The sequence below is a fragment of the Fomitopsis serialis genome, assembly GCF_022376445.1.
Source record: "Fomitopsis serialis strain Sig1Antser10 chromosome Unknown B0H18scaffold_169, whole genome shotgun sequence".
Taxonomy (NCBI): Eukaryota; Fungi; Basidiomycota; class Agaricomycetes; order Polyporales; family Fomitopsidaceae; genus Fomitopsis; species Fomitopsis serialis.
Window position 1 is genome coordinate 69,589 of NW_025955129.1, and position 14,747 is coordinate 84,335.

Sequence of the window (14,747 nt, forward strand, 5' to 3'; positions counted from 1 at the left end):
ACCGCCCGCACGTACCACAGGACACGAGGTGCGCAGACCCTGCTATCCTACCCCCCCAAGTTGGCCGCCACCTCGCCGCCTGGTCCGACTTCGATCTGCACCCAGTGCGGCCTTGACGCGCTTTCGCGAAGCTGCGGGTGAATGCCGTCCTCGGGATGGGCCTCCTCACGTCGTCTCCACCACGTACTGGGCCTGGCGGGCGACCCATCGGTCTCGTTTGGGTCCCACCATGTTAATCCTTCAGCCTAGCACGCGTTCCCGGTCTCTCCTATTGAAGTCCGTCGCGGGGACTTTGACTGTGGATGCTGATGGCGTTCTCATCGTACAGAAGGGCGCGAACAATCTCAATCGCGACGAGACGTACCACCCGCAGACGCGCGAGGAGTTCGACTTGCCGCCGGAAGGTGCGTCGCGTCTCCGTCGCCGGCATCGCGAGTCTCTGAAGACGGGGCAAGTAGAGAAGGGGATCGACTACCACGAGACGGTCGGGCAGACACCGCTGTGCACACTTCGGGGGCGGTCCTCCGGCAGACCTTGTATGCTTCCCCGTCTCTGTGCTTCATTTAAGTTGACTGTCGTGTTGCAGGGGATCTCAACCTTTACTTTACGTACGTGATCTGATTCGAGACCCGCGTTCGTCTCACTGTTGACTGACCCGCGCACGTCCGCAGACGTAACCGCAAGGGGATCCCGAAGTATCCTCCCAGATGAGTGTATGTTGCACCGCTTGCTATACCCCACTGTGGTCATTGCGCGATGGGCAGCACTAGGTAGCACTACGAGCGGGGCTCGAAGCTCTTCCGGGCGGAGGAACATGAGTTCGAAATTCGATCCTAGCAAGGTGCGAAAGGTGAATATCGACTTGTGTGCGATGTAGAGAGACAGGTCGCCCGCAGCCGACTCCCTCGCTCGGGGTACCACAGCTCGCACGCCGCGTTCCCCTTGGAGTGCTGAAATGTCCTGGACAGGGCATCCCATTGACGTCTCGAATATCCTCATCGCTAGGATACTCGGGCTCCTCGGCGTTTCGGTATGGTCGGGGCACGGTGTGGAGGATGTGTCTCGTGCGGCGGCTGGTAAGTCCCTCCGCTTCATTCCGTCTGCACAGGGAGTCTCATCCGCGTCATCAGCAGTGAGCTCACAACTGGGTAAGCCTATCTCGCTCAACGAGACAGGTAATTGCTGACAGCGTTGTCTGCGGATGGTTTAGGATCGCTACGGTGACGTACCTGCAGCACTCGGACCCGACGGTACCGTATTATGTAGTACGTTGCTGGTGCAATGACGAGCCGGATGAACGCGTGCTGACTTTTATGCATCTAGGGCCAGTGGACGTTCCTCCGCGGTGCGCTCGCAACGGTCGACCGGCCTACCTTTGGCTAGATCGGGCGGTTCTTCTGGTATGGTGTAAGTCTACACTCTCCTCAGTCGACGTGCGTGGCTGACTGGCGTCCTTCAGATCGCCCATGACCACGTCACCACTTCGTCGTCGAGGTATCGTTCTGTGAGTGTCCTTCCGTTCACCTCATGATTCGCTGACATTCCCCGCAGACAAACTCTCTGATGCGACGGAAGTGATCAAGCCCGTCCTCGGGGGCTACTACGACTCGACGGTAGGTCACTTCGTCCCGAGCCCGCTCGTTCGTCGTCTGATGCTGACGCCACCAGCCGCTCTAGGCACTGTGGCGGAGCTTCATGCAGTGCAAGATTATCGAGAGCACGGGCGACGTCGTGTTCCTCAAGGACGTGCGGCACGAGGCCGTGCGGGAGTGCCCCTTAGCGTCGCCCGTCGCGGAAACCCGTTCCACTTAGGAAGCGGGTGCTGCTGATCGCATGAAGTTGGCAACGGAGGCCGGATTTGAAGGCGCACGGGACGAGAAAGAGGACGTGTTGCTGATCTATGGTTGAGATTTGTACCTTGTCGGGTTGTACTACCATCCGTTACTGACATGTATCCCTGCATTGCACGTCGACCGCCCCCGACTTGACAATGATGCTGCATAAGCGCCAATCGGCGTATGCACGTGTCCTCGGCTATGCTCAACGCGAACATTACTTGAACTTGAACAAGCCACGATCGCTAGCCGTAATACTATCACCATACGCCACACAAATTCTCCCCTGTGCTGTCTTCGGTGCACACGGTTGGTTGCAAGATGGATGACTCTGACGAACCATATGTGAGTAGCGCGCGTAGCATTCAACATTCAGAAACCCACTGAAACACGTACAAAGATCGCCTACGACGCGCTATGGGTGAAATTAGACGATGTCGTCGGGCTTCTCACAGCCTCCATGAAGGCCTCAGCGCGTCGGAGGAACTGCGCCAGAGTTCTCTGCGCCTGCCTCCACATGCTGGACGGGATGAGTGCCACTCAGTCCTATGCATTCGACAAGCCTTACGACAGGCCAACCGCCGGCAAAGAGCTCTACGAGATCCTCCGCAAGATGTTTCCCGAGTACCTGAGTGCGTGCGCCGCTTTCCTGAGCCTGCCTCGCTCAGACAAGGAGGCCGAGGACATCGATGCGTCTGTCAGCGTGTGCGCGTGCTTCAGAACGCCACCGAAGGGGAAGACGAGGCTCCTGCTCGGAAAGCTGCACAAGTTCGGGGCCGCACGCCAGTTCACCTTCCAAGACTTCATCCAGGCACTCATTCGCCACGTCGCCGGTGTCCTCGGTAATGCGGTCGCTTCGAAAACCGTCGGCGGCACTGCTGCGATGGGCGGCCTCAGGAAACACTCCAGGAAGCATGCCGAAAGCCCCCCATGGCCGACGGATGCCAGCCAGCTGATTCCCCACGGGCTCGAGAGATCGATGCAGGGATACGCCGCTTCCTTCCGCAGGTACCGCAGTGACAGATTCCACGAGCCCCTTCTCTTCCTCAACAAACTCCTCGCTATCTGCGGTAGATCCGTCCTGCCTCCCCTGCTCCGGTTCCAACCCAGCTGGCCCTTCGGAATCACCGGCCTCGCCAGCGGTCTTTGTGAAGCGCGCAGAGAGACACTCGGGAAGCCCGTGGACATCGAGACGGAGATAAGCTGGCTCGAAACGCTGGAACAGATTCTAGAATTCTATCGCGTCATCACACACGTTGGAGTGCGAGATTCAGCGGACGTTGTGCTACTCGTGCGCCTGCGCTTACAGGTAAAATCTGAAGGGTCAGACGAAGTCAGAGACTGGCACTGCGGCCTGCTCTTCATATGCAATCTAATCCTTCGATCTCTGCCACTCTTTCGTGATGGTACGACTTGGTTCAGCGACGAGCACATCAGCCGGCTGGAGCGCAGCTTCACCGGGTTTGGCGCGGTGTTATATCAGTACAAGTCACCCGAGGACAACACGGCCTTCCACCCGGCAATCCTCCAATCGTTCGCAGAGGCGACTGCCTTGTCCGCAGACCCTTTGCAACAAGCCTTGGAAGGATTCTATCTGGCTACCATGGCGCGACACTGTTGTGCGCCGGAGTGCCGCGAGACGTTCGCCACCGCTAAGCGGACGTTTTCCCGATGTGCAGGCTGCGGGGTCCTGCGCTACTGCTCGCGCGAGTGCCAGAGGAGTGCCTGGAAGCACGCGACGTTCCCGCACAAGAACGTTTGCACCAAGTTGCGTGTCTTGAGGGAGAGGACGAACCTCCCGAAGGACCCGGATCACTGGAATACTGCTCGTATTCGTCAGCCCTTTATCGATGCATGTAGAGCGGATGAGGGACTCGCAGCGTTAGCTCAGGAGTGCGGCGAACACATGCACGCTTTGTTTGTCATGCGGCGGAGCATCAGTACGGCTTGCATCCCAGGGCCGTATAGAATCATGATGTCGACCGAGGCGGATGGAACTGATCGGGCTACTCCGCTGGTAGAATGACCGTAGCACGTATCGAGTTCTCCGGTTCAGATCCAAGTGAATGACGGAAATAAACCTGTATCAGGTGTGTATTTACAATGATGTACGCACTAGTATACTGCCCCACTGGTAATATCAGATCATTTGGGCCCGCGAAAAACACCGTGCATATCTGAAGCTGCCAGCCACTACGGTGTGATGCCGACTCCGGGTTGGAGAAGGCATGTACTGTGATGCATTTTCATCGGGATGTCCGTCATTTGACACTGAATGCGCACATTGCGTTTGTCATAAGTAGCTCGACATTGAGTTGTGAACATGAGCCTACAGCTTAGCGAAACATATAGAAAACTGCTTCAATATCGCGACGGTAAACCTCGTGACTGAAGTCAAGATCTGTAAGCCCAAGTTCGACGCTGAGCCTGGATGTCAACTACTCGGCGACCAAGTACGCATGGGCATGGTGTAGAAGCTAAACACGCGGTCAGACGCTCAGTCTTAGTAGAACATCGACTATGAATTAAGCTACCTAAACACGCGGTCAGACGCTATTTAGGTAGTCAGTACTAGGGTATCGTATAGTCATGAAAGGGTCTCACCTCAGTCTTAGTAGAACATCGACTGAGGGAAAGGAAGGAGAGAGGACGAAAGGACGAACCACCCCCGGCGGTACGTCACGTGCCCGGTGGCTGAGATCGAGATCGCGACGCGACCTCAACACTCCATCAGGAAAAAGCTTTCCGGGCCATAGCACCCACTGAAGTTACATCACCATGATAGGAGCCATAGGGGCTGTAGAGGGCTGTAGACGTCAGCATTGACTATCTATTAATCCATAGTTGTCCATAGTACAGCGTAGTCGGGTGTAAGTGGGCCATAGGAGTCAATAGCTTTCGTCTGTTGTGTATATCAAACCATTGACGAGGATATAAAAACAAATGCCGCATAGCAGTGATACTCATCGGTGCACTGTGATATCACCGAAGCTACGAGAGTCACAGCTTAGACTCATTCCAGGAATTGATGTGATAACATTACAGGCAGACGTGGAACTCCGAGCCATAGGCTATACATAGTAGACAATATACTATTAGAGGTTTCTATGCACACTGTATCAGGGGAATGAATCCTCGGTCTCCTTGAACACGGGCCCGTACGCTCCCGATCCATCAGCTTACAAGTTTGATTCGGTACCTGCAGGCAGGGGTCGTCAAGTGCCCTGTTTACGTGCACTTAGACGGCGTCGCAAGCGTCGTATGCGTCCTGAACGTGTTGGCCGGCCCTGGCCATGTTCGCCCTGTTAATGTTCATCCCCGTTGTGTTCGCTCCCGTCGCACTCGCCCAGACGCGCTCGCATACCTGCCTGCCAGTGTATCGCGCTCGTCTGTGTCGTGCTCGTCTGTGTCGTGCTCGTCTGTGTCGTGCTCATCTGTGTCGTGCTCGTCTGTGTCGTGCTCACCTGCATCGTGCGCACCTGCATCGTGCTCGCCTGCGTCGTACCTGTTGTGCTTGTGGTTGGTGGGCTGCAGGCCTGTCCTTGCTGCATGTCTTCGTTGTGAGTGTGTTCGTCCTAGACACGCTCTTCACGCTCGTCCTTGCCGGGCCATTGTCCGTCGTGCGTGTGGAATCAATCGACACGTCGGGTGCTTCTGCAAGTACGCGCGTCGCGGGACAGGTCACTGTTTTCGTCAGCAGTGTGTACATCGGGCAACATGATAAACGTACAAATTACACAAACGTTGGTCGTGAATGAACTGAGAGCGCCAGACGTGCAGCGAGGCACGTCCGACACGTGGCCGTGCAGCGCATACCTGGCGGATACTACGTGGAAGTCGTCCCGAGCGATGGAGGAGCTGTCTTCGTGGCCAGCAAGGCGCGCGACGGACTTCTCATTCACCAAACGCCTGCGGGTGCGGGACTTCATCAGGGCAGCCGTGAATGGGGTGTGTCTGGCTGTAAGGGCGTACCTTCGAGCTTGAGCCTTCGCGCTCGTTCTATCCAACTCACACTACACCCTTCCCCTTTCTTCCTCTTCGTGCTCTCCTCCTGTCCTTCTGACCCCCTATTCCTGCAGTTCGCGCGGCTCTCTCGCTCGACGCAGGACTTGTAGGTGCATCGTTTCGGTCCTGGATCGGGCGGGGGCGTCGCCAGAGCCGCGAGTTCGACCAGGGGTTGACACAGTCGAGTGGTAGAGCGGAAGAGTTTGCGAGAGGGCCGAAAGATGAGCATCGGAGCATTTGGCAGATAGGCTGGAGATGACGAAGCAGACGAGAGGCGGCTGAGCGAAGTGGGCGAGAGAGCAGCTGGCAGAGGCGCGCCGTCGTCTGCAAGTGCGAAGCGCTCGCTTCGGTGAATGCCGACTGCTGCCACAACTGCCACGACACGCCTCTCACTCCAAGCCTCCAACTCGAAGTACCTCCCTTCCCTCGCGGCCGCTCCCTGCCCGCCGCATATCTTCAAGACACGCGGACGGGCCCGCTCCCAAGAGGCGAGGTGCACGGCACGCAGCCGTAATGAGCCTCAGTGGAGGCTCGCTAGGTGAGTGCCCCGACTCGATGGGCCAGCTGTGTATAAGTCACGCAGCAGTCGACGTCGCAGTCTTGGGTGTCGACCGCAGGAGCACGACACTACGGTGGAGTAGGCCGGTCGAGGACAGCGCATACTTCGAGCAGGCGAGCGTCGTCGCAAAGGCACGGCAGTCCGTCGTCTCGAACGGCTCCGTCCAGCTTGCCTACGCCGAGCGGCCCCCGTCAAGTCAGGCGCGCTCGTCAAAGACGTCTTACACTGACGCGCGCCATCTCTCCAACGGCTCTGCACAACCCTCGGCCTCAAACAGTCGGGCTACATCTACTTATGCCACTGCCAGCGACGGCAGTCCTCGGGTACTGTCTGCCTCTCTATCTGTGCCAAAGAGTCGACCGTCATCCAGTCAATCCACCTCGCCTACCACTCGACCTCGGTTCCTCTCCGCATCTCACGCCCGCTTCCACACCACTCCCGCAAGCGCTGTCCCTCGTCGCAACGCCCCCACGGTCATCTCCGCCCCGCCTCCCGTCTTCTCCCAGCTCATCAAGTGCGACATCAATCACCCCTGCACCGGACGAAGACCCGGATGCATTCCACGTGCGCTCGACTCGTCCGCTTGCTCGCGCCCTCGTCCCCTCGCTTTCCCGCTCTCCCCCCTCGTTCGCTTGCCCATCCGCCCGCTTTGCTTGCCCGCTCGCTCGCCCTCTCGCCCTCTCGCCCGCCCTCTCGCCCACCCGCCTGCCCTCTCGCTCGCCCGCCCGCTCGTCCTCTCGCTCGTCCTCTCGCTCGCTCGTCCTCTCGCTCGTCCTCTCGCTCGCCCGCCCGCCCGCTCGCCCTTGCCGGCCTCGTTCTTTTGCTAGCCGACCCGCTCGCTTTCGCCTCTCCCGCCCCCTCTTGCCCACCTGGGAATTCTTGTCCGCTCGCGCACGCGTCCTGCCCGCTCGTTCACGCGTCTTGCCCACCTGTTTTTGCCCACTCGCTCGCTCGACCTCGTACTAGCTTAGGTGAGTACACCGGCGGCGCAAACTTTGTCAGTCCCAGCGACCTCACTGTCAGGCCTGACCGGACTGTCTCACCCCGCTCTCGTCCGCTTCAAATACGGCTTCATGGGCAGCATCATCCGCCAGCTCGAGGAATTCGCCCACCTCTACGACTAACTGATATGCCAAGGTGCTTGTTGAGGTGCGTGCGCCTCTACCACGCATACGTAGGATGCTCGCCGTCGCAGCAAGACAGACGGCCGTGTTGCGCCTCGCCCGCCTTTTCGCCCACTTAGTACTTACCTACTCACCTAGTCGACCACGCGCCTGCTCTTGCCCGGCTGCCCGCTTTCCTTTCCACACGTACCTTCTCGACCCCCTGTCCACTCTCGCCCGTCTGCGTACCTCACGCCTGCCTACCCGCTCTCACCCGCCTGATCTCGCTTTGACTTGCACAACCTGTACTGCTGCAGCGGGTTGGTACCCGGGGTGCCCGGGGTGGGTACGGGTACTGGTTGAGCACGGGACACATGTGTGCTCTGTCTATGCATACAATACTTGTTTTCGTAGTTGTAATACTGTGTCATCTTGCAATCTATTACATTTTATTTGATGTTCTTTCTGTTATATGAGCTGGGGACGACCGAGTGACCAGTATGATCCCATATTATCAGTGCTATGCTTTGAGATGTCTACTATGATGGAATATGTCTCAGTATGTTGGCTTATGGGCCTATAGTACTATCATTCTATTGTGTACTATGCTGTTCTATGTTGACCATGGTGGTACTATGACCTGCTACAGATCACTACAGATTCTGCAAGCATGCTATACACAGGGGGGATTGCAATGAGCCTATACCAACTATGTCCCCTATATTGGCTGACCTAGGGATTGTCATTTTTCCTGATGACTCCTCCTCGGCGCGAATGGCGAGAGAGAGAGACGACGGGGGAAAGAACGTGAAGTACGTAGGGGAAAAATATCGTAGGTGTCGCATGATATGAAGGTATCGCTTGGAATGAGAGAATAGAGGAAACGAGTGTGAAGTGAAAATGTGAATGAATGTGATGCAGTCCGAAAGAGTCCGTAGAGAGAACGCTAGAGGTATCGTAGGAGACTAGATGGGTGACGCTTGAATGGAAAACCGACATGAAAACTCCTCCTGTCTGGGAAATCCTCCTCACCGGGAAAACTCCTTCTCGCATGGAGGCCTGAGTCCCATGAGGCTGCGAAGCATCTGGAAGGGCTTCTTCTCGAGGGCCTTGGTAAAAGCGTCGGCGACGTTGAGGTGAGAAGGGACGTGCTGGATGACAATGCGCTTCGCGGTGACCACCTCGCGCAGGTAGTGCCATTTTATATCGATGTGTTTGACACGAGAGTGGAAGGTAGAGTCGGCCGACAGGGTGATTGCACTGGTACTGTCAACGCGCATAAGGGACGCCGTGGGTTGCGTAAAGCCGAGGCCGTCAAGTAAGAACCGGAGCCAGACACCTTCCTTCGCCGATTCCGCAGCCGCAATGTACTCCGCCTCGGTAGTAGACGTAGATACCGTAGGTTGCTTGCGCGCGGACCAGGAGATGACGCCCGAGCCCAAGTTCCAGCAGTAACCGCCGGTAGAACGGCGCGTGTCGATGCAACTGGCGTGACTGGCATCCGCGTAGCCGTTGAGCGCAGCGACGTTGGCACCACCGAGATGCAGCCTGAAAGTGCGAGTGCCCTTGAGATAGCGAACAACACGCTTGGCCGCCTCCCAGTGAACTTCCGCGTAACAGTCGAGGAATTGACTGAGATGCTGGATAGCGAGGGCGATGTCGGGGCGCGTGCCGATGGCAAGATACATAAGGCATCCAATCAGCGACCGGTAGGGTAGGCGAGCGGCGCGCTCCTTAGCGGCAGGGGTCTTCGGCGAGTGCTGAATGCGCGAGAGGCGCAGACCAGCTTCCATAGGCGTGGACACGGGGGCGCAATCGGGGCCATCCATCCGAAACTGCTTGATGATCCTGTCGATCAAAGCGGTCTGCGAGACGGCAACGGTCCGACGAGCACGGTCGCGGTCGATTTGGATGCCCACGCAGAAGCGAGCCTCGCCCAGGTCAGCGATCTTCCACACGCGGCGCAGGTCGTCTTTGAACTCCTCCTTAGCGGCAGCCGAGCTAGCCGTCAGCAGGAAGTCGTCGACGTGCACACCGGTGAGAACGATGCCCTTCGCTGTCTTGCGATAGTAGACGCAGTACTCGCACGGCAGGCGAGTGAAGCCAATATCCACCAGGTGAGCATTCATGGTGTCGTTCCACGTGCGGCTGCCCTGCTTAGTCCCATAAATGCCACGCACCAGCTCCCAGACCCAGTCTTCCTTGCCCGGCTCCTCGAAGCCCGAGGGCTGCTCCATGTAGCAGTACTCGTCTTCCGGAAGAATGCCGTACAGGAAAGCGGTCTTGACGTCGAGCTGCTCGACTTCCCAGTCCAAGGAGGCGGCAAGGTGGAGAAGAGCACGGAAGGACTCCATGCGCATGGTAGGTGAGGAGGTTCGATTATAGTCCTGCCCGTACACCTGCTGAAAGCCCTTAGCCACCCATCGTGCCTTGAAACGCACCGGATCCCCATTCTCATTACGCTTCAGGCGATAGACGGGCTTCCCTTTCATAACACGACGACCGGCGGGGACCTTAGACCGAGGGATCAGACGGTAAACACCAAGGTCCTTGATGGACTGAAGCTCGTCACTGAGGGCCGCGCGCCACTCGTTGCGAAATGGAGAGGCCTCAGCCTCCGCCAGTGACGCCGGGTCGCCCGGGTACTCGACATTGAGCGGCAATACGTCGTCCTTCGCCAACGCCGCCAACGCAGACTCTATGTCCGGCGGAACGTCAGGAAGCGATCCGACAGCGGCGAGCTCGGGAGGTACGCAGTAAGAAGCCGAGTCTACCACCACGGGAGCGACGTCGGCGACGGGCACGGCAGCGCCAACTGCAGGAATGTGGGGAGGAGGTGGCATAGGTGCCGGTATGCCCGAAGGGGATTGAGGGCGGGAGCGCATCTGGTCCAAAGTACGTGCAAGGCGGGACGCATAAGGCAGACCGTCCGCTTCCGCGCGCTTCTGAGAGGGCAGCGGAATGCGAGATGACCGACGTGGAGCGGGAGAGGCGGGATGCGGCAAGGCGCCCGGCACTGGCGACGGTGCGCGAGCAGGGACCGGCGCAACCAACGGTTCAACGAACGCCGGAGGATCCGGAGAGACCGGACGAGGCGGGAAGAGGTGATCGTCATCGAGTGGAGGCGGAGGTGCAGGTACCACGGAGACAGGTGTGGACACAGGGCTCGAAGGACGGACAGCCGGACCCGGGCCAGCTTCATGGGATTCGATGAACTGGACGTGGTAGGAGTCAACGACCTTGTGAAGCTGCCTATGATAGAGCCTGTACGTCTTAGAATGAGTCCCATACCCGATCAGCACACACTCGACCGACCGCTCGTAGATCTTAGGGTTGTGACGGTTTTGGATGAGCACGAAAGCACAACAACCAATTTCGCGGAGATGCGAAAGGTCCGGCTTCTTGCCATACCATGCCTCGAAAGGAGTCATCCCCCCAGCGACCGAGAAGCAGAACGGATCGAGAGGTAGTTAGCGGTGACCAAGAATTCGTCCCAGCGGTTCGCGGGCACATTCGCAGCGAGACGCATAGCTCGCGCGCGATCCATGATGGTACGATGCAGACGTTCGACGCGGCCATTCTGCGCGGACGTGTGCGGTGCTGTAGTGCGCCATCGGGTGCCACGACTTTCGAGGAAGGCTTTGCACTCGTTGGAAAGCAGTTCGCCGTTGTCGATCTGGATGACGCCAACCTTGCGCCCTGTCTCGCGTTCCCGGGCAAGGACCCAAGCTTTGAACTGAGGAAAAACCGCCTTCGAAGGGGTAGGGATGACCCACGAATGCGACAATTTATCATCCATAAGCTTCAGAGAGTACAAGTTACCAGACGCCGAAACGACATCCGCCGGCCCCGCCACATCCACAAACACGACATCCAGAACCGCTGCTGCCTTATCCCCCACCCGCACCTTAGGAACCACGCTTCTCGTCTGTTTGCCGAGAATGCAGTGTTCACACTTGGACGGTGCGAGGGATAAAGATATGGGCATACCTTGGGCGGCGTTGGAGCGGGCCATGTCGTAGATGGTACGATGGTTGACATGACCGAGGCGACGGTGCCAAGTGTCAATGGTGGGGAGACGCCCTGCGAAGAGCGCGTGTTCGGTCGAGGGCTGCGAGCCGGCGAGAGAATAAAGTCGACGCGCCGTGAGGTTACCGGACGCAACGAGAGCCCCGCCCGGCTTAGTGATGCGGACAACGTCACCATCGAAAAGGACCTTGTACCGAGAGGACGAGCGACAGAGGGCAGAGATACTAATGAGTCTCACAGTCGCCTGAGGCACGTAGAGGACGTCGTCCAGGACCAGCGAGGCGCCACGACCAAGATGCAGGCGAACCTTCCCGACGCCATAGGCGTGGATCACAGAGCCATTGACGCCACGGATACCGCGTGGGGCGATGGGACGAAGGTCATGAAAGTCCCCCTTGCGAGGCGAGAGGTGAGTGGAGGCGCCCGAGTCGAACACAAAAGGCTCCGGACCAGCGGCAGGAAGGCGGCGTGCAGAGACGGGCACCGGAGCGACAGAGTACGCCAGAGGGTCGAGACTGTCGCGAGAATGAGCACCCCAGTGAAGAGAGACGGTGTCCTCGTCCGTCATCGAGACCAAAGCGGCGTATTCAGCAGCATCAGCCGACGACGTCACAGAAGCCAACCATTCGGGAGTCGTGTCGGTGGCGAGGCCAGCGAAGTCCGATGCGGAGGCGGTAGAGGAGGCGGCGTCCGACGAGGTCGGCGCAACCGTGAGGAAGTACGCGTGCCCAGTCTCGGGGTCAACGACGCGAATCTGACGTCCTTGGGAGGAGGGATCAGAAGCGACTGCTGCCGTCTCCCTACCCTTGCGCGCCTTCTTCTTGTTGGCCATGATCTCTTCACGACGCCCCTCCATTCCTCCACCAGGTGCCCAGCACTCGGCCGCAGTATGACCGCTTGGGCGAGGGCACTGCGAGTTCGTGCAAGTCTTCGAGGGACGTCCGGCCTTGGAAGCGATGAGCACGTCGACGGTGGGCACACTTTTGCCGCCGCGATTGTCGACCAGCTGCTGCTCCATGTCAAGGCGGTGGACAATGTTAACTGTGGTGTATGGGACGCCCGAGGTCGCCGCGGACGACAGAGACGTGCCGATTTGCGATTGTAAGTTGATCAATTCACCGGCCATGGCGTTCATCATGATGATGGTCTGTAAGACGTCCAAGGTCGGTATCCCTATAGCAAATACACGCTCGCATCCCTTTTTGATACGCATGGAGGTCGCGGAGTAACGTTCAGTGGCACTCGAGTAACGGATCGCGAAAAGTTCCTGGAAGAGACGCGCCTGAGCGTATGCGCCGGGCTCCTTCTCGTGACGATCGCACAGAGCGACCCACAACTCGTGCGCACGAGTGTACTTAGCCATGAAGCTTTGTTCCTCCTCCGCGGCTTTTGTTCCTAAGAACGCAATGACGATTTGCTCGTTCATTTTGAAGTTCTCGAGGGACGTCGGGTCGAAAATGCCATCAGGCTCGACGACGTTCCCGGACAGGTACGGCCACATGCGGCACATGGTAAGGTGCTGACGAACGTACGTCTTCCATTCGTGCCAGTTGCTCTTGCCTCGGTCGAGGATTATGCCTCCGCTGTACAGCGAGGACGGGAGATTGATCGGCTCGATCTTCCTCGAGGTCGCCGAGGACAAGGTTGCCGCCGGAGATAGTGACTTAGATTCAGGAACAGTTTCGAAGCGGAGAGATCTCGGTGTCGCCTTCGGCGCCTTCGGGCTGGAGGTCGGTGATCCCGTCATGGTCCCAAAGAGGTGACTATATGCGGGTATATGCGCTCTTGTATGGGCGCAGCGATGTTGTTCTAGGGTCTGAAAGGCCGATGAGTGCTTCAGGTATACGAGCGGGTTCAAAAACACCGCCCGGGGCTCATAACCTGTAGAAGCTAAACACGCGGTCAGACGCTCAGTCTTAGTAGAACATCGACTATGAATTAAGCTACCTAAACACGCGGTCAGACGCTATTTAGGTAGTCAGTACTAGGGTATCGTATAGTCATGAAAGGGTCTCACCTCAGTCTTAGTAGAACATCGACTGAGGGAAAGGAAGGAGAGAGGACGAAAGGACGAACCACCCCCGGCGGTACGTCACGTGCCCGGTGGCTGAGATCGAGATCGCGACGCGACCTCAACACATGGCCATATGCTCGCCGAGCAAGCACCGTCACGAGTATCGTCTCTCATCGGCCCACTCGTCGACGATCAGGCACAGTACCGGCAAAAGATGCATACGCAGCGCTACGCTCCGGCGTGCATCCAACATCGGCGCTGCAGACGATCGCCGTGAACATTGTAGAAAGGCGACTCACCGGATGTGCGCCACGTGGCGTCTGGCTCTCCGCTTCTTCGATCCAAATTGTTCGCTAGCCCTAGTGTGCGTACGCGGTGCGGCCTGCCTACGGTTGCCCGATAGTCCGAGGCCGAGCATTTTTGCACGACGCGCCTCAGCCACATCGCGTCGCTCGTCCTCCTCCTCCTCTATATCCTCTGGAACTCACGCAATACCCACTCTACAGCCCCAAAGGTATTCCTACTGCACCGAAAGCACTGGGAACGTCAAAAAAGAGGTACTGGCAAGTTTATACTGGCCTGAAAACTCGAGAAAGCTCGACGACCCCAGGAAGTGGTAAGCGCCCGACGTCCGGAAAGGGCGTCGTTCTCCTCCGGGTTTGTAGAGTCTGCGTTCAGGAGAGCTTGAGCATCATTGTACGTGGGTTCCTCCTTGATGGTGATGAGAGCGGTGTTTACAATCGCAGATAGGACGGCCCCGGGAGCCTATTGCAGCGCGAGCGACGCACGCCAGGTCAGAGTCCAGATTTGTGCATCCGAGTTCGAGCGAGTCGTGGCACCATGATAAGGGCGTGAAAGAGAGGTGCTTTTATGGGCACAGGGTATATTGTGTGGTGAGCTATTCACATACGATATGTACTTCAAGGCTGCGCCCACGGCTCAAATCGGAATGGCAGCCCATGTTGAATTGGACAGCATTGCAAGTCAAGTGACTGGTCTGCGAAGTCCACTGCCGTACTAAGCACGATGAGGTGTCGAGAGTAGGAGAAGCAATGGTGCTTTCATGGCTATGTATCGATGTGACGGGTGAGTGTACTGTGCTGTGGACGTTCGTGTATATCGACAGAACCACAAATATATATTTTGTGTCCCACACCATACGTCTGCCTATGTGTACATCACCCTACATTATTGCTCCGCTG

At 57.9% G+C, this 14,747-nt stretch overlaps 4 protein-coding genes across 4 annotated transcripts; 3 read left to right on the forward strand and 1 right to left on the reverse strand.

Moving 5' to 3' along the window:
* Positions 1-229: 229 nt before the first annotated feature.
* Positions 230-711, forward strand: B0H18DRAFT_1125813 (uncharacterized protein; the record flags this gene model as incomplete). Its single annotated transcript, XM_048035069.1, has 4 exons — positions 230-404; positions 459-536; positions 587-608; positions 672-711. The coding sequence occupies 4 exons, from the start codon at positions 230-232 to the stop codon at positions 709-711; spliced, it is 315 nt and encodes a 104-aa protein (XP_047886388.1).
* Positions 712-955: 244 nt separating this feature from the next.
* B0H18DRAFT_1125814 (uncharacterized protein) lies at positions 956-1,812 on the forward strand (the record flags this gene model as incomplete). Its single annotated transcript, XM_048035070.1, has 6 exons — positions 956-1,076; positions 1,109-1,148; positions 1,211-1,265; positions 1,324-1,345; positions 1,552-1,613; positions 1,678-1,812. The coding sequence occupies 6 exons, from the start codon at positions 956-958 to the stop codon at positions 1,810-1,812; spliced, it is 435 nt and encodes a 144-aa protein (XP_047886389.1).
* A 344-nt stretch (positions 1,813-2,156) lies between these two features.
* B0H18DRAFT_1125815 (uncharacterized protein) lies at positions 2,157-3,861 on the forward strand (the record flags this gene model as incomplete). The annotated part of the gene is made up of 2 exons (XM_048035071.1): positions 2,157-2,180; positions 2,236-3,861. 2 exons carry the CDS (start codon positions 2,157-2,159, stop codon positions 3,859-3,861), a joined length of 1,650 nt encoding a protein of 549 aa, XP_047886390.1.
* Positions 3,862-4,851: 990 nt separating this feature from the next.
* On the reverse strand, positions 4,852-6,148 carry B0H18DRAFT_1046532 (uncharacterized protein). Its single transcript, XM_048030797.1, is given in 4 exon segments — positions 4,852-5,043; positions 5,054-5,254; positions 5,300-5,519; positions 5,566-6,148. The coding sequence occupies 3 exon segments, from the start codon at positions 5,762-5,764 to the stop codon at positions 5,074-5,076; spliced, it is 600 nt and encodes a 199-aa protein (XP_047886391.1). The 5' UTR covers positions 5,765-6,148; the 3' UTR covers positions 4,852-5,043; positions 5,054-5,073.
* Positions 6,149-14,747: the final 8,599 nt, after the last annotated feature.